This window comes from Gopherus flavomarginatus, chromosome 4, assembly GCF_025201925.1.
Source record: "Gopherus flavomarginatus isolate rGopFla2 chromosome 4, rGopFla2.mat.asm, whole genome shotgun sequence".
NCBI lineage: Eukaryota > Metazoa > Chordata > Testudines > Testudinidae > Gopherus > Gopherus flavomarginatus.
In genome coordinates this window covers 161723178-161750499 of record NC_066620.1, presented here as the reverse complement: position 1 = coordinate 161750499, position 27322 = coordinate 161723178, and the positions used below count along the sequence as shown (strand labels likewise).

At 39.3% G+C, this 27322-nt stretch overlaps 1 protein-coding gene across 2 annotated transcripts in view; it reads right to left on the bottom strand.

The window, feature by feature from the left end:
- COL9A1 (collagen type IX alpha 1 chain) overlaps nt 1–27322 on the bottom strand; it is a 140419-nt gene that overhangs the window by 48698 nt on the left and 64399 nt on the right. For both annotated transcript variants that reach the window (XM_050950725.1, XM_050950724.1), the window contains exons 10-20: nt 24369–24422; nt 22579–22614; nt 14752–14775; nt 14413–14466; nt 11684–11737; nt 9182–9214; nt 9023–9079; nt 8461–8514; nt 6906–6959; nt 4609–4662; nt 3319–3372 (exon numbers count right to left, since the gene is read on the bottom strand). In XM_050950725.1, the coding sequence (XP_050806682.1) occupies nt 3319–3372; nt 4609–4662; nt 6906–6959; nt 8461–8514; nt 9023–9079; nt 9182–9214; nt 11684–11737; nt 14413–14466; nt 14752–14775; nt 22579–22614; nt 24369–24422 (528 nt within the window). The remainder of the gene's footprint in view (nt 1–3318; nt 3373–4608; nt 4663–6905; nt 6960–8460; nt 8515–9022; nt 9080–9181; nt 9215–11683; nt 11738–14412; nt 14467–14751; nt 14776–22578; nt 22615–24368; nt 24423–27322) is intronic.

The following is a 27322-nucleotide window of genomic DNA, read 5'->3' as shown; positions in this document are numbered from 1 at the left end:
TCAGTTTAATGGCTCAGTCTTGCATTACTTGGGAACACCTAAAACTCCCAGTGAAGCCAATTAGCATTTGGGTGCATAAAGATGCAATATCTAGCTTTTAATAAGCACCACTGCCTTTTAAATGTCCTTTTGTTTTCACATTTACCCATATGCCGCTTGGGCTGTACTCTCACTCCATAAACAATTTACAAGTAATTCAGTGGAACCCTGTTAAAAGGGAATCACTTCACTATGGGAAGGGAAAATATCTACATTCACTGTATGCTGGTGTCCATGCTGACTAGTCCATTTAGGCAATTATAGATAGGTATATAGTTTTCTCAAACCTTCTTAAGATATATTAGATGGTACTTCCCTTCCCCTTATTAGATCAAAACACTGTTTCAGGTGTTTAGGTACTTATGCTCAGAAGGTGAGTACATCTATATTTTTTCTGTGGAGGACGTACTAATTCTAAATGAAATATATCTAATTTACATTGAAACTAATCTGTAATTTATATTGACATTAATTGCCCTGTGCAGTTTATAGTTAACAGGCCTAGCTTGACCTTCAGAGCCCAAAGGGAGTTTACTGACTTCGCACTGAGAAATAAACATCCTTTTACTAAGGCCTGGTCCACACTACGCAGTTAAATCGATTTAACGCTGTACCCGTCCACACTACAACACACTTTAAATCGATTTTAAGGGCTCTTAAAATCGATTTCTGTACTCCTCCCCAACGAGAGGTGTAACGCTAAAATCGATATTACTATATCGATTTAAGGTTAGTGTGGACGGAAATCGAAGTTATTGGCCTCATCATTTTACAGTAGCTACCCACAGTGCACCGCTCCAGAAATCGACGCTAGCCTCAGACCATGGACGCACACCAACGAATTAATGTGCCCTAGTGTGGACGCATAAAATCGATTTTATAATATCGGTTTTATAAAACCGGTTTTAGTTATTTCGATTTTATGCTGTAGTGTAGACGTAGCCTAAGTGCCTGTTCTATTATCAAGTTACACCATTAACTTCAATAGCAACACTATCAGACTCAGAATGTCTGGAAAAATCTATACAATACACAATACCACATGAATAAAGGTGCTTAATTAGAACAATTTCTCTGCTATAAGGCTAACTTTTATTTCTTTTGTTATGACATCCCAAGCTGCTTTCCCCACCAAAACAAATATTGTTAGAAAAGAGGTAAAGTGCCCTTGTTTAAATGGACAACATTTAGCTTGTATTGGACTCAAAAATGATTTGTTTATCCCCATGTATGAAAGGGAAGAGTCACTGTGATTTTTATCATTCAACTGAATAATGCAAAGAGAAGTTTTTCTGTTTTGTTTGTAAAACAAGAGACTCTTGTGTCTCCAAAACATAAAAGTGCTTGCCGCTGTGTTATGACAGTGGGCAGGAATAGAGGCAAAGCTATGCATGTATGTTATGCCCAAGTTTTAAAAACCATTTTTTCTTTATTTTTTATATATGCCATTTTAAGAACACGAATTGTTATACCAGGCTAACCTGGCCCATCTTGTCTGGTATCAGTTACAGGAAATCATCTGTTCCTGATGCTTCTGAGAAAGAAATGCTCAAACACACACAGGCTAATTGTGCAATGTTACATCATGGGCTGGAGAGAGAATTATTTACATATATTGTCATTTGTACCGTTGATGATTACGCACTTAAGCATGAAGAAATCCTGTCTAGCAGAGATTAAATGAGATCAACTATAAGGTTGAATGTTATGTGAAGGGAGGTTGGGGAGACAATGATCCTAGGCGGTATGGGGCAATTACTTCCAGATTCTCTCAGAATCTGTTTATACCTCAATAATGTTAAAAACCTTTGTAGCTGGGGAGCTGATGCCTAGCAGTGACAACTGTCACCCACAATAATGGTGGCATTTGATCTACTTTTTCCCTTCTCTTCATCCCCCCCTCCTCCCTTTAGTTTAGCTAGATTTGAGAAGTGAAAAACTGGGAAAACAGTGGGGATGTGGGAGGTTAGTGGGGAAGTGGGAAGAAAAGGAGGCCCATTGTGCTGTCTCCCAACATTTTCTCTGAGGATACATGTACTGATCATTCTTTAAAAATTTGGTGATTGTTGCATTTCAATATTGAATGTAAAACACAAATGGGCATGCTTTTATTAAAAGGGCAGAGACCTGGAGAAAGCTTGGAAGCCTTTATAAGAACTTGCAGAACATTGTGACTTTGACATCAGTAAGGAGAACACATGCAAAATTGTCTAGATGTTGGGATTTTGAACAAAGAACTTTTGGGAAAGTTAGAGTGAACGTCTGAGCTAACTTTGGAACACATGGCACCAGGAGCATGGCAGTCAGGTCTGATGAAAATGAAGCAAGTACATAGCAGAAACATCATGCTGCCGTGAATCGAAGTGTAACTAGAACAGCTCCAAAGCAACCAGAAGTCTCACAGCGGCAGCCAGCTGTAAGCGTACAGCAGCCTCTAAAGCAGTGGTGTCCAACCCTGGGTCTGGGGTGGGGACACTTGTAATCCTGAAGAGACTAAATTGTGGCCTTTGAGCATAACTGTGTTAAGAAGAAAATGCCCTGAAATTGTTAAACCAAAGTGTTTGAATTAACCCTATTACTACAGGGATCCAGATGGGGACACCTCTTTCTTCATGGCCGCAGGAGCAGCTCTGAGGTGAGATGGGAAAACTCTGAGCAACTGCTGTCCCTTCCTTGCTGTGATTGCTATACAGCTCACGCGCTTGGCATCTGCTCATTGCAGAGGCTGGAGGGAGCAGCACCGGTTACTTCATACCCTGCTTTTCTGTCAGGATGTGGAAGCCCAGGGGAAGCAGAACAGAAGTTCGATTGGTTCTGTCTGCACCTGAGGCTGTGCCTACCAAAGAATAACTTCCTTCCCATGACATCCACTCCAAGGGGAAATGAGAGAGAAGCTGGCAAACAACACTAATAATGACACCCTTAGTCTCTGCCTAGCTCAGTTTGGAGAAGCCTGAAGTCTATCCTCAGCTTGCTCTGACTTATACCAGTTAGAGCCATCTCCTAGGAACCATATGCCAGCTGGGGCTAGCCAGCTACTCCTCCTCACCCCAGAGGCTGGAGTTGCATGGAGCGAGATGTAGCCACGGGGCTAGCAATCCCGCGGGCTGGACTGAAAGCCCTGCTGGGCCGGATCCGGCCCACAGGCTGTAGTTTTCGCTCCCCTGTACTAAGAAAAAACCCTTTGCCAAAGCAAACAGCCCCCTGCTTTACTTCTATAAACTTCCTTAAAAGTTAATATCACTTTGAATGATCTGGCTGACACAAAACTCTACTTACAGATCCACCAGGGAGCCCTCGTGGACCAGGGTCACCATCAAGGCCACGAGCACCCTACAGAATAAAGAGATAACCCAAGATATTAGGGCTGACTTCCTGAGATATACCAAGCACCTACATATCCCAAGTACTTCAGTAGGAATTGCAAGTGCTCTGCACCTCTCTGAATTTGGCTCTGGGTTATTAAAATAAGTACAGTTTTCACAAAGTGGCTTTTTAATCTTTTTAAACTCTAGTTTGCCTTTTGGGGAGTTATATAATTAAATGCCAGCAAATGTTATATATTAAATTATGTCATTCCTCTATCAAAATGTGATGAATTAAGCCACTTTAAACTATTTCAGAACAATTCATTGTTGTCCTTAACTAATTCCCTGCATCACACAAAAACACACTGCACATATATAGCATAATGGACTGACACCAAAATGTGAATTGCAATTGATTTTTATATAGTATCTCATAAAACTATCTTCAAAAATGCTTTATAGAGAGAATCAATTATAAGCCAAAGTGAAAAGAAATGTTTTCAGGAAAGATTTAGAAAGAATAATGAATGTGTGTCTCAAAGAGAGGCAGTAAGTATTTCACATAGCTGGGTCAGGAACGTAAGTGGCCAAATAACTGTGGGAGGTGAAGGGGACAGTGGGGGTATATGGTGGGATTGCAGAACAAGAAAGAAAGCTTTGCTTTCCGTATCTTTCACTGCATACTCAGAGTGGATTTGCACCATACTGTTCAGTGACTGGCTATCGAAACTGAGTTAATGAAAGTGATCCATGTACCAAGGCAAGCAGGTGAAAATTAGAGACAGGAGAAGTAGAAAGGTTGAGGCAGACACAATTAGGGGAAAGGGATATTCAATAAACTTCAGTTTTATTTCAAAAGGTTATGGTTTATGTAAATTAATATCACAATTAAGCTTGATGCCTTGCCAAGAGCACCAAGAGGATATGCCAAACTACTTTAAGTCTTGGGGAGAAGGAGAGAATAGTAAGAAACTGCAGAAAGTCTACTTTAGCAAAATTTACTGATGTACCGAAGGCATTTACTCAGAAAGGAAAGGGTTGGCTGTCCTCCTGACCAGAAGGATGTTACTATTGCTGGAACACACTTGGTGGAAGAGGGAAAGTGCAGGCATAGCAAAGGAGGGTATCAAAAGTTTAAGTAAGGCTAAACCCAGAAAGCACCCATTGCATAGTGACCCATGGTTTAAAAATTACATGTCGTGGAGCCAACCTCTGACTACCAGCTGCATTATATTTTATAGAAATAATTGCTAGTACTTACTTTGTTCCCTTTGGCTCCCATTATACCAGTTATGCCTCTCAAACCCTGAATCCCCTGGAAATGAAAAATAAGAAAAGTATTGTGACAATTTAGACCATACTGCTATTTTGTTATCAGAAATGTGGTAGTTTTCAGATAGTAGACTTCTTAAGATACTACATATTTTCTTTGTCATTATTTTATTCCTTCCCTTATATATAAAAAAGAGCCAAATGCTTCTGCATTAAAATGTTTAATTCATGTGGTAGTTTGAAAACTGTACAATTAATAAAATATCAAATTAGAACACAGGTAGCTCAGTCTAGAGGAATTGTCAGATTGACCAAAACCACACTGAGGCCTCAAACACAACTATATATTAGGGACAGAAAAACACTCATTGTTCTGAGGACCATAAAGTTGAAGTAAACCCCTGAAAAAAAAATCTGACAGAGAAACCGGGTCTAAGGCTTTTATTTCTAAGAAACCTTACAGACTATTTCAATCCTTACTGTCTTCCCTATAAATCCCCCTCACTCCCCCTCCTACTCCCAGGCCTGGCATATCCCTTTTTAAGATGACATCACTTTCCCTGCCTCTTGAATCCTTGGTTGTAGTGGACAACACTTTAAAATATTGTGATTTTGAAGAGCTGTGGAGTTAAATGAGTAAAGCAATGTGTTATTTCCTGATGAATACACTACATGAGAACCTGTATGACCATGGGCCACTAACTACAAGTGTGTTAAATAACTAGGCCTGGCTGAGGATGAACACTACAGGCCTCCTTTGGGAACAGAAATAGATTTTTTTAGGACACTGAGCTCAGGCAACTACTTTATCAGGGAGATTTTATGAGTATTAAGGATAAGAGGGGCTTATATTCTTTGTTCTATGCAGTCTCTTGTATTTCTGTAAGCTCTAATCAGACTTTTATGTTTGTCTGGACCTCCGTGATCTAGGACTTGAAAGTCATGAGCGTGAAGGATAGTCAAACCTGGATACAGTAAGCATTAGAGAACTCTTTTAAATCCCAGAAAAATATAAGCCCTCATCATCCACACTTCTTTCTCCTGACTCACTCACTAGGAATCATAGAATCATAGAATATCAGGGTTGGAAGGGACCTCAGTAGGTAATCTAGTCTAACCCCCTGCTCAAAGCAGGAAAACAGAGACTATGCAAACTCTGACAAAGGAAGTAAGCATGCCATGATTAAGGCCTAGCTCTGTTGTTGGGAGTGATCCCCTTGCTCCTTCCTTTTCCCTATTGCATGTCCTAGCTATGGGAACTGGAGGGACGGCTGATCATGGAGGAACCAGCTAAGGAAGAACAAACAGGAACAGGGAAATTAGGGCTCTTGGGGGAGACACAATGAAACTATAGAAGGAGTATGCCACAATCTGCCCAGGAGTGGTGGCCACTAAATCCTCAGTTCTGCAAAGTCTAAGGGTCCATCTACTCTGAAAAAAAAAAAAAAAAGACCCATGGCAGCAAGTCTCAGAGCCCAGTTCTACAGACTTGGATGCACATTTCTAAAAATAGCCTTGTTAGATGTTCCCTCTCAGGCTGGAGCTTAGGGTCTGAAACATGGTAAGAAGCGTGGTCTCAGAGCCTAAGCTCCAATCCAAGTGAGAATATCTACATGGCTATTTTTAGCGCCATCACACAAGCCCAAATCTGTAGACCTGGGCTTGGAAACTCACTGCTGCAGGGTTGTGTTTTTTGTTTTATTTTTGTTAGTATAGATGTACCGTAAGTCTCAAAGTTAAGCACATATATATGTCTTTCCAGTTTCAGGTCTAGGTCACCAAAATCATGCACAGTAAGGTCAGAAAAGCCCAGTTCAATCATCTAGTTGCCCCCCTATGGTTTAAAAAGTAATATAAGACAGACCACACTAATTATTTACAAGGTGAAAGCATTACAAGAACCAAGCTGTGAGAGCAGAAAAGGGCATACTGTGAAGTTTTACTATGCACAGTTTTAAATATTTTGACCTTTAATCACTATCAGTGTGATATTATTATTAAAAGATAGATGTGTAATATTATTTCATGTCTAATTGCTTAGTGGGTAAGCAATTAGACATGAAATAATATTTCATGATAAAGTAGTTGCCTGAGCTCAGTGTCCTAAAAAAATCTATTTCTGTTCCCAAAGGAGGCCTGTAGTGTTCATCCTCAGCCAGGCCTAGTTATTTAACACACTTGTAGTTAGTGGCCCATGGTCATACAGGTTCTCATGTAGTGTATTCAAAAACAAATATGGGGACATGAAACAAATTGATAGTGCTATTCAAAAAGGAAATACTTTACTGGAGGGCCTTGAGCTCCAACGTCACCTATGACTCCCTGGGCACCTTCCTCACCCTGGAAAAACAAAAGAAAGAAAGCTGAAGCAAATCCATACCAGGAAAGGGAAAACACTAACAGCATAAGAGTTACCACTTCTTACTCACTGATCCCTGTCAACATGCTCTGCAGTGAAGGAAACCCAGCATAGACACATTTCCTGCCTCAAAGAGCTTACACTTAATATTAGACAGACAGTAAATTAAGACACATAATACATTGGCTCATTAAATTAAAGGGGAATTGCAACACATTTCAACTCTCTCTGTATTAAAAATTTGCAGACTTCTTTCTTTGCTGAATTATTGTTTAAAGGCTTCATGGAAGAAATGTGTTCCAAGAAGGAGTGTGAATGAAGATGAGGTCATTTTACTCAAGAGTAGCAAGGGTATGTTTTATTTAAGATAAATCATTCCATTTTTCTCAAAGTTAGTATTCCCAGGTTTATTAATTCAGATTTTAAAAAACTGTAATGAGGTTTAGGTCGGAGTTTGAAAACTGGATGTGTATGTTGATAGTCTCACATGCAATCCAGCATTATCCTTCAGTGTTGTTATTACTAAACCAATACTTTGCCTTATTAATCCAGACACCTTTCTGGTGACCAGGTAATGCGCTCTCTCCCCCACCACCCTTATGCTCTTAGAGAGCAGAACTACAATTCTCAGTGCCAGGCTGATTTACAAGAGGTTGGTTCTGGGGCACAACAGGGATTTGGCAACTCCCATAGCTCAAGCATTCTGAAAAGTGGGCGGACTACTTCTGAGAAGTTAGTATTCTTTTCATTGTGTATATGGATATGAAGCAGGGGTTTATGGCACAAACTTTGTTCCTTACTGTTAAGGTAGTTTAAGATGCTAGATTGCCTGCCTTGGAAAAAGAAGTCTTCTGTGGACCAGAAAGTTACAGCATGGGCAAAGGTAGTTCAGGGTTCCCCAGATTTCCTCACAAGTATCCAACAAGTCCATTCCAGATGAATTGTGTTTTTATATGAAAATGTAGTTCAGTCTTCAAGCAATTCAGTCCTTGGCCCTTTCCTTCATCTCTGCTGTGGTTACCTAGATCTTTCCTATACCTTTCCCTCCCCATCATGTACTCTTTTCCCCCATGCTGCCATCTCATTCTCCCTTTGCCCTCTCCTTGCTCAGTTGTGCCACCCTAAGCATTCTTTAATCTCCTACAGAGACCCTGCACTTAATTCCCAACTTTTAAGATTAATAAATACTGGCTTTATTGTGCAGCTAGTTCAATAATAATTATTCTGATGGTCAAAATGAAAAGTGAGAATGCCAATTTCTGTGTGATAATGAATGCAGAATAGAGGGGATGACTTAGCAGATAATGACTTAGCCATACAGGAAGTGGGCTGTCAGTTCTTTCTGGCAGAACTATCAATAATTTTGATGGATTCTAACAAGATGACTGTTTTTGAAGGATAGGCTAAGCTGGCAGTTATTTTGCTACCAATCATTGCCTTCCATTAAACTACTGCTTGCCCATTAAAATACTGTTCTCTTACCTTATGACCTTGTTTCCCTGGTTCACCATCCTCTCCTTTTACTCCTTTGTGACCCTAAAATAAAGGAATAAAAAAAGAGTGCATACAATTTATTTAAAATTTGAGAAATCCACTCGTCCAATATAGCCTGCCTACCTCTCTCCAGGTGTACCTTCTGTAACACCTCCCCAACTCCATGCACACCTAGACACATTCGGAAATGGGCTGTAGTGCAACCTTCAGAAAAACCTAATCCCAGATCCAGTAAATCAATGCATCCAACATTGCACTAGTGATCCCCTCATAGGGATAGTATCCCCAGAAATCAGACAAAAGAACATAAAAGAAACTAGAGTAAGTGTGACTCAAGAAGGTGCTTGTTTCAATTTAACATTCTGAGGCCTTCCAAGCCAATCAAAAGGCTTGGAGGAATACCTAGCATGTCTGACGCTTTGGGACTATAGATGCTTTGGAAAGTGATCTCACCAGTATCTTGGTGCTATGCTTTCTGGACAATATAATGGGACCCAAAGGCCAGGAAGTCCCCACCCCAATCAGTGATTCAGTACATCAGTTCTTTTACCTTCATTCCTATTAGGCCAGCGTGTCCTGGACGACCAGGTGCACAAGCATTGGGACACTGAAAAAGTATCCACACATTGAGTTAACATGGATAACAAACTTTAAAAAGTACATTTTGGTTTAAGATTGTATTTTCCAAAAAGGTGAACAAATGTCTTACCAGTGGATCTCCTTCATGCAGCCCAATTGTTCCCTAAATTTGATAAAAATGTTCAAAGTTAGAAAGAGAACAACAGAAAAAGATTACCTTGTCTCATACAATGAAAACCACACCTGACACACTTCAATGTAGGAAAGCAGAAAATATAGAAATGTCAGATAATCTCTGGGGCTGAAATCCCAAAAGTGCACTTAAAAACTTATGGCTGGCCCATGTCAGCTGATTTGGGCTCATGGTGTTCAGGCTCTGCGGCTATAAAATTGCAGTCTAGATTTTCAGGCTTGTGCTGGAGCCTAACTTCTGGGACCCCACAAGGGGAAAGGGTCCCTGAAAGGCAGCCTCCAGCCCAAGCCCAAACACCACAATTTTACTGTCTTGGAGCCCAACCCCTGCGAGCCCACGTTAGCTGACATAGGCCAGCTGCAGGTGTTTAACTGCTGTGTAGACATACACAAAGGGAGCTTTATTTAATTGTCATAAATTGCAGGCGTCTGTATGCAATATTCTGCCCTGCATCATTGGTTTTGCTTTTCTGAAAAGCAAAAATACTCTTTGTTTTCGAAGCATCACATATTTCTTCTAAGTACTGAAAGCCACACATGAGAATTAGACTAAAGTAATACAATACATATTTTTGTATACATTCAGTCTAATAATCACATATGAACTCAGTGTATTCTGTAAACATAGCATATTTTTGTTTTAAATATCAACAGTTGCATCTGATTTTTTAATACTATATATTAAGTGTTCCCATATCTCATTTGGGTATGTAGTCCAGTTGCACCACAGATCTTATGTTATGTTCTCAGCAGAAGTATTTCTACTTTGTAATTGACTGAAAATTGTTTTCAGAGTTGGGGTTCTTAAAGAAGTTATCTGGGTAAATGAAACACATGAAGGTGCACTTTCTTACATTCTGATGATTATTGAATACAGAATAAAAACATCTCCTTCATAAGGACAAGACTTAATTCTTTAGAGAAAAAAAGGATCCCTCTTGCAGTAGAAGAGTTGATAGGCAATTCATGATTCTATCAGCCATTGGAATTGCACATTAGAGATCTGTGTACAAAAGGGGTGCAGTCAATAGAAGAAAAAAGAGTTATTAATAGAGTAGCTGAAGTCAATGTACTTAGATCTACTTACTGTGATGTTTTCACTGCAGTAAGTTGACAGCTGATTCTCTCCCATTGACTCCGCTTGTGCCTCTCATTCTGGTGGAGTACCAGAGTCAACAGGAGAGCGTTCAGTGGTCAATTTATTGTGTCTATACTAGATGCGATAAATCGACCCCCGCTGGATTGATCACTGCCAGCCGATCCGGTGGGTAGTATAGACAAGCCCTTGGTTGTCTCTTTCCAAGTTAAAAAGTCCTCTTCTTTTTAATCTGTCCTCATACAGAAGCTGAGCCATTCCCCTAATAATTTTTGTTGCCTTTCTCTGTACCTTTTCCAATTCTAATATATCTTTTTTGAGATGGGGTGACCAGATCTGTGCACAGTATTCAAGATGTGGGTGTGCCATAGATTTATATAGAGGCATTATGATATTTTTCCATCTTATTATCCATCACTTTCCTAATGGTTCTTAACATTGTTAGCTTTTTTGCACACTGAGTGGATGTTTTCAGCAAACTATCCACAATGACTCCAAGATCTCTTTCTTGAGTGGTAACAGCTAATTTAAACTCTAACATTTTATATGTAGAGTTGGGATTATGTTTTCCAATGTGCATTACTTTGCATTTACCAGCATTGAATTTTATCTGTCATTTTGTTGCCCAATCACCCAGTTTTGTGAGATCCCTTTGTAACTCTTAGCAATCTGCTTTGGACTTAACTATATTGAGTAGTTTTGTATCATCTGCAGACTTTGCCACCTGACTATTTACCCCTTTTTTCCAGATCATTTATGAACAGGTTGAACACCAAAGGACCCAGTACAGAACTCTGGGGGATGCCACTATTCACCTCTCTCCATTCTGAAAACGGACCATTTATTCCTACCCTTTGTTTCCTATCTTTTAACCAGTTACTGATCCACAAGAGGACTTTCCCTCTTATCCCATGACTGCTTACTTTGCTTAGAGCTTTGGTGAGGGACCTTTTCAAATGTTTTCTGAAAGTCTAAGTATACTACATCCACAGGATCCAGAGGATCATCCTTGTCCACGTTTGCTCACACCCTCAAAGAATTCTAATATATTAGTGAGGCATGATTTTCTTTTATAAAATCTTTGTTGACTCTTCCCCAACAAATTGTGTTCATCTATGTGTCTGATATTTCTGTTGTTTAGTATAGTTTCAACTAATTTGCCTGGTACTGAAGTTAGGCTTACTGGCCTGTAATTGCTGGGGTTGCCTCTGGAGCTTTTCTTAAAAATTGATATCACATTAGCTATCCTCCAGTCATCTAGTGCAGAATCTGATTTAAATGATAGGTCACACAGAGACACAGCATTTATCCAAATATTAGCATATATTAAACATAACCACTTACTCTGGGACCTGGGGGCCCTGGTGGGCCTGGAGGACCTCTCTTTCCAGCATCACCCTAATATTTTAGAATAAAGTTCATTAATTCATGGCAATGATTTATTAAACAGCTGTATATTCAGGCCTGCAGTAGCTAAGGTGAGGCAACCACAAAAGCACAGACTAAGCAACCAATCTTAGAACAGTAAAACTCAAATTTCAAGAATACAGGTCTGGTTGTAGAGTATAGGGAAATAAACTTAAAGTCAAGATGGGTGTGAGATTGTATTTGCTTGTATCACATGGTTGAAGTTCTCCTAAGAGCATGGCGTAATCCTCAAACAACATGTGACTTATTATTATTATTTAAGTGTGTGGATACTATGATGATGGACATGATAGAAAATCCTAAAATAAATAAAGACGTGGTACATAAGGAGTCTTCTGGAAAAACAACAATCGTCTCTTTACTTCATATAGAGCACCAGTATTATTGGTACTAATTTAATAGGGAGTAAAGATATACCACATGACATCTGCCATGAAATGGCAATTTTCAGCACAATAGAGGTCACAACAGAAATTTCATTTGAACTGTAAAGCATTTGATTTATTTGATATCTCCCAAGGAATTCTATAAAATGATAAGTGAAATAATACTGTCAAGTACTGTAGTATGCAAGATGTTTGAGAGGCAGTATTTTACTATGTCCCAATACTTGTGGCATTCTCTGTTGTTCCATCTCATGCATGCCATAAGCCTCTGTTAAAGTATAGCTATAGTCAGAAAAGCAATTGTGTAAGCCAGACACTCCCTTATTTTCTCTGTGTGTGTCTTTGAGGCATACCTGCTTTAAGGACAAGGGCTTAATCTTGTACTGTGAAGCCAATGAGAACTCTGCAGTTGTCTTTACTGGAAGCAAGAGTAGGCCCCAAACCAAGATTTTACTACTGTTGTCATTGGAGAACCAGTAAAGTATTGAAAGTAATCTAGAGCCTATTCTGCCTCACGTGTCATCCACAAAATTGTCAGCTAATTTCTGAATCAAGAACCTTCATCACTGGGAAGGATGTACAAGTCAGGAAGAGTACAACTAGATTTTTGAAGCCCAAGCTGAGAATTAGAATCTTTTGATTTACAGTGTTGTTGTACTCATGTTGGTCCCAGGATATGAGAGATACAAGGTAGGTGAGATAATACATATTATTAGACCAACTTCTGTTGCTATAAGGTACAAGTTTTTGAGCTACACAGAGCTCTTCTTCAGGTTTCAGGAAGCAGACATGTTGCTTCCTTCCCCAAACCTGAATACGAGCTCTGTTCTTATTCAGCTTTTTAAGCTTGTACCTTCCATCAACAGAAGTTAGTCCGACAATATATGTTACCTCATCTACCCTGTCTCGCTAACATCTTTTGATATATAAAACTGAGAAAACTTGATATGGAAGCAAGTGAAAGAGAATAATTCAGTAAAAATAGCACTGTGGGAGTTCTGTATCATTTTTCTGACTACAGTCTTACTTTAAATCAAGTCATTGCTTATTGATTGGTCTCACCTTTTAACTATGTTCTTATTTGATATGACTGACTGAAAAGTGTTTTGAGAGATTCACACTGAAGTTAAATGATCAACTAAAATAAGACAACATGCTGAACCTGCCCTTACTAACATTTGCCTGGTAGCCACCACTGTGAAAAAGTGGGTAGGTGGGCAGGGACAAGGGACACCTATTCACCGGTCAGAGTATCTATGTAAACAGTGGCAAATAAGCAGTCCCACAAAAAAGGATAAAGTAATTTACCCTACTGTCCGCTCCCACTCCTGATCAAGTGAAGAAATTAAGATTCTGAGTTACAGTTTATTTTCTGGTCTACCTAAGGAGTGGTGGAACTATGTATCACCTCTGATTCCAGTAAGAGTGTAACTCATATTGTCTCTAACGAGCTCTGAAGATGTGAAATATAAGTGCTAAGTGCTCAGGAGACGACAGGGACTGCTCCGTCCTCATGGCTTTGTGAATGGATGGGATGTACTTAAATTGTATAAAGTAGCCCTTAATTTGGCTCTGTCTCAGTTCTCCTTCTGAAAATGGGGATAATAGTAGTTCTTGACTTCACAGAGGTGTCCAGGGGATAAATTAATTAATTATGTTTGTGAGGTATTCAGATAGTCTGGAGATCAGTGCCACAAAAAGTCTATAATTAGAAAAAAAATCCTTAATCAGGGCAGGGTTGGTTGATGTGCAGTAAATGGGGCCACACTGAATGATGAGGATCAAAAGAAATATTGAATAACTGCCTTATTCAGGGACATGAGACAGGGACCATGGAGAAAACCAGTGTGTGATCATGTAATAAAATATTTTAACATAATGTATACACACCAGGGGCCAAGTTAACATTCTACAGCCAAACTTAACTTTGCCCTTTCCTAATTTTTTAGTGAATTCCTTTGCATTCTTAGCATTCTTTTTGTGTGTGGAATACTATATGAAACACTTCATTCTATTATTACAGATGGCCGTATCTTTGAGCTATTAATTCTTGTTTATTTCTGACGAGATTTCCACCAACCTGCTCCTCCCCCTACAATCCCAGTAGGAAAAATAATCAAATGAAATACTTAGGTATGTTTTTGCGTTCTCATATCCTAAACCATGTTTGGATGGTATAATAATTATATTTCCTTCTGTACAGTGTCTTTCAGACAATGAGAAAATGCAAATTACTGGAAAACATAATGCAGTACTCACGGCTGGACCAACACGGCCTATTTCACCAGGAAGTCCTGCTATACCAGGGGGGCCCTACAATAACCAAGTAAAAGAAAGAAATATGTATACATTATTTACAATCATCTATATGATAGAGATGTAAGTACACAGGGAAAAGTCTTCCCAATGCAACAGGAGATAAATCATGCCCTCAGAAACACATCTGTACACCCAAAGGACTACAATGGTCTAAAATGTTAGTTGTAAAAATATGTATGAATAGATACAGAACATGAGTGCCAAAATTATTATTCTGTCTTTTCATTTTATTACTTTGATTGCAATCACAGACTGTAGATTGTATAAAATGATACTTACTGCTGGTCCAAGAATCCCCTTACCCTGAAAAAAGAAAAATGTGATTAGCAAATATTTATGTTTTCTGACACTTAATCTTATTGGATGCCAAGAGTAGGATCATTTAGGGTGATCAAACACAAAATTGTGACAATTCCTTCAATGAATGAACATTACTATCCTAACGTGATATTGCTGAGTAGGTATTTTGGCCATTTTAACTGATATTCAACATGTAGTATGAAGATTATCATGAGATACTTAATATCAGCAGGCAAGTACAGTAATTTTGTTTGACTAAACTAACCTGCAGTACAAAAATATGTGCTGGCAAAGGAATGAAGAAACTAATACTAATAGGTTTAGCTAGTTATCAAGCATTGAAACCTATGCCAAAAGATACGCCTTGATGACACATTAAGGAAGTGGCCATTTCCTTCTTGATGAGTAGTGGTTAATAATAAAGTAGAAAAAAATCAATTATTTCAAGGTCTTCTTAAGTCCCTTAAAGCCATTAAACCACTGCTGCTTGTTCAGAAGAAGCAACTAGCTGCTCCTGTTTACATTTACTATCAGTGTTGTTCTTGATTATTTTAATCAGATATGTCCTAGCAACAAATGCTGTTTTTCCTGTTAGGTATAATACATACTCCATAGCAAGGTTCAGCCCCAGTCCTGTAAGACTTAAGCATATGCCTAAATTTATGCAGGTGAATAGTGCCAATGAAGTCACTGGGACAGCTCACATGCAAAGTTACACACATGCCTAAGTCTCTCCAAGATCAGGGACTGTGTTAGGAAATTAACCACCTGGGTTGAGTGGAGTTTAGAAGCCACAGAATATTATGCACTGACTGTAGTTTCCAGAGTAGCATTAGAAGAATTTGCATAATGAGGGAAGAATTTCAAACATCTTGATAACCAAATGCAATTTCATTTTACTCTTTTAATGAGAAATAATAAGTAAACTTTTCTTCCTTGCCTACACCACTTTCCTTTGCCTCTGCTGTTATTTAACTGTGTAACTGCATAATTTAAATCTTGCATGGTTTAGCTCAGTGTGTTTGAAAGATGTTATGTGATAAATATAATGTACATTGTCGTGAAATACTAACTATTTTGTGTTTGTATGAAATTTCCCCTCTATTAGTCTCACATGCTGACAGCACATATCCTGCAGTCAGGTTCTAGATCATAATATAACCACCCTCCAGAGAAAATAAATCACTTACCTGGATGTTCAATGGATTCCCTTTAAAACTTTCCTTTTACCTTTCTAAGGCTAGAACATAACCCTAAGAAAAGGGAATAATGGTCATACCTGTAATACCTGACCTACTGGTAAAAAAGTAAAAGGAAACTTTTTAAGGGCACCTACTGTATGTTATTTAATCAAATTGTGCCTCTAGGTCAAAATTTTAGTCGAGATACTGTAACTAGCTTTAGCTCAACATGTACCATTTATGTAAGGGTACTTTTGAAAGTGTCTCTAAATACTGTGTAGTAGCTGCCAGGCTGTTCAGTGAAATCATGCTTCTATTCTGCTTATAGGAAGGAGGAGGATACACACTTGGGGCACTGGAGCAGCTGTCCCCATATGGATCCTTCATTTCAAAGGGCTACCCTGTTAAATTATCATCTATGAATGGTGCATAGAATCGAGAGGAACAGAATGTGTTTTATACTGATTCATGTTGTGCTTTTTCTAAATGAGGCAGTGCTTCACTTGCCACAATGGCAGAGCCTCTGAAATAGATCTCCCACTAATTCACCAACCTTTGTTGCAGAATTGAATGGTTTCTGGCTTTTGTGTGTCACCTCTCACTAGGAAGAGTCCACAGAGCAAAATGGAGCTGGCTTAGCTCAGCTGAAGTCAGGTCAGATTTATACCATTCTCACTGTGATCAAAATCTTGTCCAATGTCTCCTCAGCACAGGTGGTGCATGGTGGAAGTTAATGATTTGAGAGGTTTATTCAGGGGAATTCTCAACAGTCACATGCTGAAAACATGAACTCCTGTACATACACAAAATGTTGTGACAAACAAAATACCTGTGGGTGTAGTTCACCCAGTTTTAGAAATAATATGAAAATATGCTAAATACTTAGAGTGAGATTTTTAAAAAAACCTAAGTGACTTAGAAGCATCACTCCCATACACTTTCAATGGCAAATATGCTCCTATGTCACTTAGGTATCTCTGAAAATCCCACCTTTTGTGTCTGTGTGTGTGCCGGAGCCATGGGCGGGGGGTTTAAAGGGGCTCTGGGCTGACTGCTGCCGCGGCAGCCCAGAGCCCTTTAAATCTGGCCCCAGCTCAGCCACCAGAGCTGCGGGCGGGGGGTTTAAAGGGCTCTGGGCTGACTGTCGCCACAGCAGTCCAGAGCCCTTTAAATCCGGCCCCAGCCCGGCCACCAGAGCCACAGGTGGGAGTTTAAAGGGCTCTGGGCTGTCAGCTGCGGCGGGGAACCCAGAGCCCTTTAAATCCCCGCAGTGAAAGCCGGTGCAGTCCGGCACAGCGTACTGGCTCTTGCCGGTACACCATACCAGCTTGTACCAGCTTACTTTCACCTCTGTGCATATCTCTCTATCAGTGTTATAGAGGGTGAACAATTTATGAGTTTACCCTGTATAAGCTTTATACAGGGTAAAATGGATTTATTTGGGTTTTAGACCCCATTGGAAGTTGGGCATCTGAGTGTTAAAGATAAAAGAACACATGTAATCTGCTTTCAGGTAAGCCTACAGCTGTTAGGGGACATGATTCAGACCTGGGTCTGGGTTTGCAGCAGGCTAGCGAGTCTGGCTCAAACCAGTCAGGGCACTGAAGTCCTAAGCTGATAGGGCAGGGAAAGCAGGAGCAGAAGTAGTCTTGGCACATCAGATGGCAGCTCCCAAGGGTGGTTCGGTGATTCAACCCGTCACACACAGTACAAGGAATCCTGTCTTAAGTAACTACCTAAACTGCCTTGTTTAGAAGAAGGTGATCTTTAACAAATGATAGTACAAAACTGTATTAGAAATCTTGAAGATACTTTAAAATGGTTGTTTGAGATCGGGAAAATCTATTGGAGTTGGTTCTTACTGTAGATTTCACTGTGTTTGATAAAAATGTATTACATATTAATAGAAAATATGAGTATTTTTCATGTCTTATAATATTGGCTAATTACCACTATTGGTATCTATTTTGCTGAACAATATCAGGTAGCAAAATCTAATTTGCAATCAGGAATTTTATACAAGCATTCAAATGTCCACTATTTCAGTTTCTTATTTTACACTGTATGTTGTGATGTACAGTACATTTTTCTTATAGTTCTATTACAAGCAGTATCTGCATATCATAACTTGTATATCATGCTTAACTTTACTTTTCTTCCTGTGTAAATATGACCAATACTTTTGACAGATCTGCAAGAAATGAAAGTGATACTTTGACTTCATCTAAAATAACATCCTTATGAAACCCAAAGTCTCAGATCCTCTTCAAGATCTCCAGCTAGCGTTCACCAACCAACAAAGAGGAGGCAGGGAAGGGGAGTGGAACTGAAACAGCTTTGGGGATCGTGCCACAGCAGCAACAAGATAGGCTATAGTGTGTAGAACTATAATCACTGGTGCATTGGAGCATTTGAATAGGTATTGGAAATATCAAATGGAATGGCATGAAGTACTCAACAGGGTGAGGGAATGTTGGGGAGTTTTAAAATGAGCAATATTAAATTAAGGGGACATTACAAAATACTACTTTTAAGAAAGAGCTTTCCAAGGAGCTAAGAGAATAAGAATTCCATATTTAAAACATGAGCCAAATCAGATAATTTCTGCTCTGAAAATGAACCTATACCCAGGCTGCTTGAAATGCCTGTCACATTTGCCTGTAGGTAATCACAATGTAACAGGTATACAGTGGAGCATAAAAATATAGGAAAAGTGTAATACACCTCCAAATGACTGTAAACTATGGAACATCTCACTACTACAGATTAATCATTGTAAGAACTAGTATTTCAGAATCTATCTCACAGTCTTATTTCCTTTAAAAATATTTTAGTCTGCTGAATTGACATGATAATTGGCATTTTCCTCAATCTCTGATTTCTAGTGCAACAGAAGCATGGGTATTAAAAAGATAATGGTAAGTGGTTTGGATCTGGTTGTTTAACACATATACACCTCTACCTTGATATAATGCCGTCCTCGGGAGCCAAAAAATCTTACCACGTTATAGGTGAAACCGCGTTATATTGAACTTGCTTTGATCCATGGGAGTGTGCAGCCCCGCCCCCATCCCTCCCCAGAGCACTGCTTTGCCGAATTATATTTGAATTCGTGTTATATTGGGTCATGTTATATCAAGGTAGAGGTGTATAAACATTTAACAAAGTAAAGGGGCTGCTGCTCCTACAAAATGGTATGTTTATAGCTGCAGACTAAATATGCTCCAAACTGCCTCTGCTAGCTATAGATAACTCTGTGACCATCAAAAATTTAAAAAGTTGTATGATAAGCAAATCCTCATAAAAAATTGTAACTGCTACAAAAATGTATCTCTGACATATTCTAACTTTGAGAGGCCTTATACGTACACTGTAGCTGGTAGCCCAATCTCCCTAGACCTAACCAGAGTAGAGAAATCAGTCTGTTTGGTGACATGGTTATCTGAAGTATTGCACTAGTTTTGTGGAGGTGGCCCTTGAGAGGACTACACAAAAGACAAGAGCAGAAGATGAAAGAATAAAAAGGACTAAAGAGATGGGGGGGAACATTAGAAGAAAAAATGGAAAGAAAGAGAGAGGGAGGGTCAGAAAAGGGCCTGGAGAATAATAGAAACAGAGACAAGAAAAATGGATATGAAATATTGTAAAGTTCATGTCCTCAAAATTTCTATTAGGACCAAATCCTGCAGTTCCAATTTAGATAAAACTCCCATTAAACAGTCATAAAAAGCAGTGGTAAAGAACAGTAGTAACCAAAGTGTTTCATTTTCTAATAGTGCACAGCATTTCAACAGTTTCAAGTCGCCCTTTTTGTGAGAAAGTAAGTCTGTGAATGAGTATCTGGGGCTAATCTGCTCACCAAAGGCCACTGGCTGAATCCAGTGCAGAAAACTAGCCCACAAAGACAAGTGCATCCAGATTTTCATATAACCATGGCAACCAATATGCCTTTTTTGTAGGGTGTTCATTTTATTTCTGGTAGCCGAGGTCTAACAAACCAGCCTCAGGGTTTCAGGAGACTGAAACATGAAACAAGGCCTGTATGCGCTTCTCAAAATATGCCTGCAGGTGAGAATTAGAGGCGCTCTTTATTCCCTGGTTTATAGGTTAGGTTCCATGAGGGGGGAAGAGGCAGGGATAGGAATCAGTTTAATCTCACTAAAGTCAAGATCACTAGTATTAGCTTTTTTTGGAGAATTTCAGTAATTTCCATATTCTCTCTAGCATTCAGTCCCATTCACTCAGTGTGAAGCTTGCATGAATGTAATTCTCCAGAGAAGTTTATTCTGAGCAGAACTCTTTCTATCTGGATTTGGCTCTTTCATGCTAATAACCATGGTGCCAGATCACCAAATACTGTATCCAAAGTCCTCCAAATACTGTATCCTTTCCTAAAATCTGGGGCTCAGGAGTCACATTTACTAAATGGACTGGCAATTTGCTATATCTTGTTTTATCTACCCACAATGAAATGATACTTTTCAATAATATCAGCAGGTGTCTCCAGTACATCCCTCTTTCTTGGCCATAAACAGTTCATTTGACCTAAGAATTACTAATATTTGTGTTCTAGATCACAACTTTACACAGAACATCAGCCACCCCACATTCCAGTATTAGTGATACCTGTTTGCCAACCACACGACCATACATGTTCTACTAGGCATGCGTAGTACAGCTTGCGATGCAGTAAAAAAAAAATCAATCACTACAAAGGCACACTGGAGTGGATCACTAGCAGCTAAAACAGTGGCCCATAATCCCATGATACTTAGGTAACCTCCACTGATCACTTTTACAGCCCCCAAATATGGTTTCTAATTCACTGTCTTACCACAGGTGACCTTCCTCTACAATGTGTGTGCCTGTGAAAAATCTGTGTTCTCTACAAACCTCACAAGGACTATTTGAGCTCTTATAGACCAAATAAATTCCACTCCTAGTGGAGCTGGCAGGTTGAACAACTGCGGTTTCCTTTATAGTGATGCATTCTTGATGTTTTTTCACAGTAGCAACTCTGCTTCCAAGGAAGGGAAATCCTTTTAAGACATTTCTGACATCCACCTTTCCAACAGGCACTCCTATTATTCTGTCCTGGAACCAACATTCTCTGCGGGTTCCCTTTGGATGAAGTTAAAATACTCTATACTTTCCCCAAGTTTCACATCTATAGAAATGCAGCCCAGCTTTCATTACCATGTATTTTAGGTTGAAATAATTCCATTAATGCATCTTTTAATTTTTCATAGTCACTTTTCACCTCAAGTTGTAAATTTCTTCTAACACACTTTTTTCTGATCCTCTGAGTAACAGAACTGGTAACTTAAAGCTGTCTCCTTCATTCTATCTGTTTAGTTTTGCAGCTAATTCAAACCACTGTCCTAAGCAATCATTTCACCATCTACTCTTCTGAATAACTGGCAAATTCTCCCCTCCCCCCAAAACAGTCATCTGCTTAGCACTCCTCTCAGTTTTCCTATTTCTGTAACCACGGTTTGCTTATGTTATGGATACACAGACCCCACTAGCTGTCACAAGTTTGTACTCCAATTTTCCTAGGTTTCAGATTTTCAGCTAAGGAACATGTATCCTTGAAAAATAAAGGAATATATCCACATGGAATAATGTACCTTAAGCTTGAACATTTTTAAATGTAAGCTGTTCTTCAAGAAAAGGAATACATATTCTTTTATGTCTAAGCATTTTGAGTGATTCTGTATATAAATAATAGTAAAAATTAATGGGTCACAGTTAAAAATGAAAACATACAGTCAGGGCTACAAAGCTGTGGATCAAGACGGAATAGAGCAAACCTAATACTTAGTCCCAACAATTCCAGTCTCAGGGACAAATCAATTCTTAATCTCCTGAAGCCATATATCAGGACACAGTGCCCTCCAATTATTCCAGTTCCCAGCTTTTTAAAGGGTTTCCTTTACAATCTCAGTTTCTCTATGTCTAGAATCATTCAGTTCTCCAATTCTGGAAGGTCTTGAACCTGGCAATTCTTCTCTGCCTCCAAACCTGAATACTTAGCCCTCTCTGAATTCAATGCTGAACAGTTCTCTTTGAAATTCTCTTCTCACATTATGCTGTGTCTTTCACCATTAAAAAAAAAAAAAAGCACTCTCATGCACTCATATTTCAGTCATACAAACTTTTAAACTTATATAGCGCTAAGGAGCTGAAACCTGACCCTTCTTGGCTAACATGCCCATGTAAACCATAGGCTTCCCTGTCTGAGGGCTCTTCTTCACTTCCACAAAGAGATCGAAATTGTTAGAAAATATGTTCTCAAAAACTTTGATCCATTCTCAGAAATTCTCCTTCCCTTTAGAGCAAGCAGATAAATCAGTTATTCTGAATGCAATGAACTCTTTGTAATGAGGTTATAAAAAAATCAATTCCATCAACTAGAGACTCCATTTTCTCAAGAATGTGCCTTAAATGCCTTTGAATAACTGAATCTGTACCCGACCAATGCAAAAATAAAAGTGTTACTCTACTACTTCAGAGTTCCTTGAGAACTAAGTTAAGAGATTTTCTTGTTTTCTATCATGCTATCTAGCAATTAAAATCATTCATATTGGTATTTTAAGTCTATACTATAATAAATATGACTTACTGACAGTCCAGGGCCTCCGGGCAATCCAGGTTCACCCTGCAAATAATAAAAATATTATTATTTGTCAAGCTATAATACCACACTTGGTGTTGTAGACAACATGTAGGAAGATATAGTTCATGTCCCTTGAAAGCTACATACTAAGGGACAGATTCTGCAATCCTTTCTCACGCTGACTAGCACTTAATTGAGCAGTCCCATTTAATTCAGTGGAAATTTCTACTCATAGGGAGAAAAGGACAGGGAATCAGATCATAAATATTATAACTTTGTTTTGTTTTAAAGAGAACAATTCAAACATTTTGTTTTACTCTGTATTAGTGTTCTTATGTTGAAAGTTCCTACATTTGAATTGTTGAGGAACTGAGGTTTTGCAGCTATGGTGCTGGCTACATATGATGATAGCAGCTATTATAGGGCCCAATCATGCAAAGGGCTGAATACCTCCTGAGAAATGCTGAGCACTTTCAACTGCCAGTGAAGTCAATGGGAGTTGAGGGCACTCAGTGTCTCAGAAGGAGGGTCCAACTGAATCAGGATTGCCTTCCATACTAATTAGAAAAGACTGTAGAATCTCATTACCCTCATTATTCCTTGACTTTAGCAAAGCTTTGGATACGGTCTTCCACACTATTCTTGCCGGCAAGTTAAAGAATTATGGGCTGGATGAAAGGGACTATAAGGTGGATAGAAAGCTGGCTAGATCATCGGGCTCAGCGGGTAGTGATCAGTGGCTCCATGTCTAGTTGTCAGCCGGTATCAAGCGGAGTGCCCCAAGGGTCGGTCCTGGGGACGGTTTTGTTCAATATCTTCATTAATGATCTGGGGATCTAGAGGATGGCATGGACTGCACCCTCAGCAAGTTTGTGGATGACACTACACTGGAAAAAGTGGTAGATATGCTGAAGGGTAGGGATAGGCTAGACAAATTAGAGGATTGGGCCAAAAGTAATCTGATGAGGTTCAAGTGCAGAGTCCTGCACTTAGGATGGAAGAATCCCATGCGCTGCTACAGACTAGGGACCGAATGGCTAGGCAGCAGGTCTGCAGAAAAGGACCTAGAGTTTACAGTGGATGAGAAACTGGATATGAGTCAACAGTGTGCCCTTGTTGCCAAGAAGGCTAATGGCATTTGGGGCTCTATAAGTAGGGGCATTGCCAGCAGAGGGACGTGATCATTCCCTTCTATTCAACACTGGTGAGACCTTATCTGGAGTACTGTGTCCAGTTTTGGGCCCCACACTACAAAAAGGATGTGGAAAAATTGGAAAGAGTCCAGGGGAGGGCAACAAAGATGATTAGGGGGATGGGGTACATGACTTATGAGAAGAGGCTGAGGGAACTGGGGTTGTTTAGTCTGCAGAAGAGAAGAATGAGGGGGGATTTGATAGCTGCTTTCAACTACCTGAAAGGGAATTCCAAAGAGAATGGATCTAGATTGTTCTCAGTGGTAGCAGATGACAGAACAAGGAGTAATGGTCTCGAATTGCAGTTGGGAAGGGTTAGGTTGGATATTAGGAAAAACTTTTTCACTAGGAGGGTGGTGAAGCACTGGAATGGGTTACCTAGGGAGGTGATGGAATCTTTCCTTAGAGGTTTTTAAGGTCAGTCTTGACAAAGCCCTGGCTGGGATGATTTAGTTGGGGATTGGTCCTGCTTTGAGCAGGGGGTTGGACTAGATGATCTCCTGAGGTCCCTTCCAACCCTGATATTCTATGATTCTATGAAAAAGTGTATTAGTATGCCTGTAAAAAATGCATCAAAGACTTAATAACTGACTTCATTCTTACCTTTTGTCCTCGGGGTCCAGCTGGGCCAGGTGATCCATCAGGGCCTGTCAGTCCCTTGTGAAATAAAGTGTAGCATATTAATGTAACTCATATTTTTGTTAATCACAACAGAAAACTCTTTAAAATATAAAACACTGTGAAATTGTCTTACAATGCAAATAGTTTAGTGAGATACAGAGATGGAGCTGGTTTACAAAATTCTAATCCCTATCCAAACTCTGCCAAAGTTTAAGGTGAGAGTTTGTGGCTATTATTATCACCAGGGTTATATTGCCTTCAACACTAACCTTGTCTAAATTCCAGTTAGTTAGAACAGATGATCTCAGATTCCCTTAAATTTTTCCAAATCAGAGAAATTTTCTGAATTGCTAGACAGATGAACTTTTGTGACTTATGATTAAAATGTCAAATTTCTGTGTTTGTCCTGCATAATCAGTTGTCCATAGTGAAAAACTGGAACTGATTTCAAGAATGTATCTCAAAAGGATACTTGAATGTTTGAAATCAGATGAGAAAAATTGATGACCTTTTGATGATCTCCAATGAAAAGGCCCCACCCTTCCTTCCATATTCAGCTTAATGTGAATATGGAAATTAAGTCAGTCATCCCCCTAAAAGCCTCCATATTACATTAGATTTATACCCACACCGATACTGTTCATATGTTGTATAGATTATCCATACATATAAGGCCATATTTTGACTTCAAAGCATAACTTCAATAACAGCTACACATAGGCATCCAAAATAGACTATTGTTGATAGTATTAAAAATGTATCCTAGGAGGTACAATCATTTTGAACCAAATGTTAGCCCTATGTACGTAATAAGGCACATGGCAGCCACTTACTTGCTATATATGTCAGCTAGACACCAGGCTGACCAATCAGGAAGACAGTTAGGCCTAGGGAGTTGGGGAAGGGGAATAGAAGCCACATCTGCTTTGTGCAAGAAGGGAGGGGATGGAAATGACTTCCTCAAACCACTCCTCACAGCAGCCCTCTGTGTATCTCCTCACCCTTGTCTTCCTTCCCAAAACAAGTTGAAAAGGTTACTGTTGAGGAAGAAAGGATAGGGAGCAGGGCCCAATCATATGTGGTAGCACTCTGAGGAAGGATCTCTTCCCTTTCTACTTCTGATTGCAATGATAAAGGACAGGAATTCTTTGGTCCCCAGACTAACAGCTCTACTGAGGCCATGTTAGCCACGACCTCATTCTGTAGGCCATAGTAAACCATTCAGTGTCCCTGTCATTCAGCCAAGGAGGAACTGGCCCCCATACCACACAGAAATATTGAAGTAAGCCTCCCCTGTTTCATCCCCTCCAGCTTCCTGGTGTTTGGCACCAGGAAGCTGGCAATCCAGGATGGGTGGAATCATAAACCCAGCCTCTGGGGACTACTATGTGGTTGCCTCAAGCTAAATGAGGTAGTCACACAGATTCAGCACTGAGACTATCCCTTGAATTAAAGGGCCATGTGGCTGATACAGGTTGGCTCACGATTTGGCCCTTAAGCCATACTTGCACCTCTGACTAAAACTTTAAAAAAAAAAGGCAATTATAACTGGGAGTTCAGTAAGGATTAATTTGTCCTCAATCATTTTATGTGGCTTAATAATTCAAGAAATCTATCAACAAAATTCCTTGCTTTTAAGTTTGTCCAATATTTTCCTTTTTGGTGAGTTTCTAATAATTCAGTATGTGACCCAAAAGGTTTTTTTTCCTGCTAATTTACTCTGGATCTTACATGGTCATTATGGACAATTACTGTGCAGTATTTTTTGTTCAGTTTATTATAATTGGCAGTGGAATAATTTGTAAGAGAAAAACAAGATTAAAGAAATCATAACTGGCCAAGCAATTTAAGGATGAGGAAGGACAGTATAAATGAAAAACCTAGATACATGGTATTTTTAATTCCATGCCAGATGGGTGCACAATGAGTGTATGTTAAGGTCAATTTGTGTAGTTTTCAACTGTAAACATATTTACATTTTACTATTTCTCATTCATTCAATAAGACTGACATATGTGCAGGAGCAAGAAGGCATCAAAAGCACCTAAAACAGAACAGCTTCCATATGGAGAGAGAATAAAAAGACTGGGATTGTTCATCTTAGAAAAAGATGACTAAGAGGGGATATGAGAGAGGTCTATAAAATCATGAATGTTTTGGAGAAAGTGAATAAGGAAGTGTTATTTACTCTTCATATAACACAAGAACCTGGGGTCACACAGTGAAATTAACAGGCAGCAGGTTTCTAACATACATAAGGAAGTAGTTCTTCACACAACACACAGTCAACCTGTGGAACTCGTTGCCAAGGGATGTTATGAAGGCCAAAAGTATAACTGGGGTTAAAAAATAAGTAAATAAGTTCATAACCTTCAGTGGCTATTAGCCAAAATAGTCAGGTATGCAATCATGTGCACTGGGTGTCCCTAGCCTCTATTTGCCAGAAGCTGGACGGGATGACAGAGGATGGATCTTGATAATTGCCCTGTTCTGTTCATTTCTTCTGAAGCAGCTGGCACCAGCCACCGTCAGAAGACAGTATACTGGGCCAGATGAACTATTGGTATGGCTGTTCTTATGTTTTAACTGCAGAGTTCATGTGGTTTAGGTGACTGAGTTGTCCTGAAAGGGAAACAAAGAATCCAGAAATTGAGTCTTGGCAGGAAAGTAAAGGAGAAAAAGATGTTCCAATATTTAGTTTTATATTTGGTCTTTGCTTATTGTTTTTCAGTTTGCACACAGAGGGTCTCAGGAACAACCCAGTGAAGTCAATTTGGAATATTGAAATTAATGTGAATTTTGGCAAGATCAAATCCCTATTCTGTTATGGATTTTGGATCTTAAACAGGTTTTAATAGGAATTTTTAGTTCACCTTTTGCAGAAGACTTTTACAGAAAAAACAATCAACTTCCAGCATGTTTCATTTTCAAGTTAA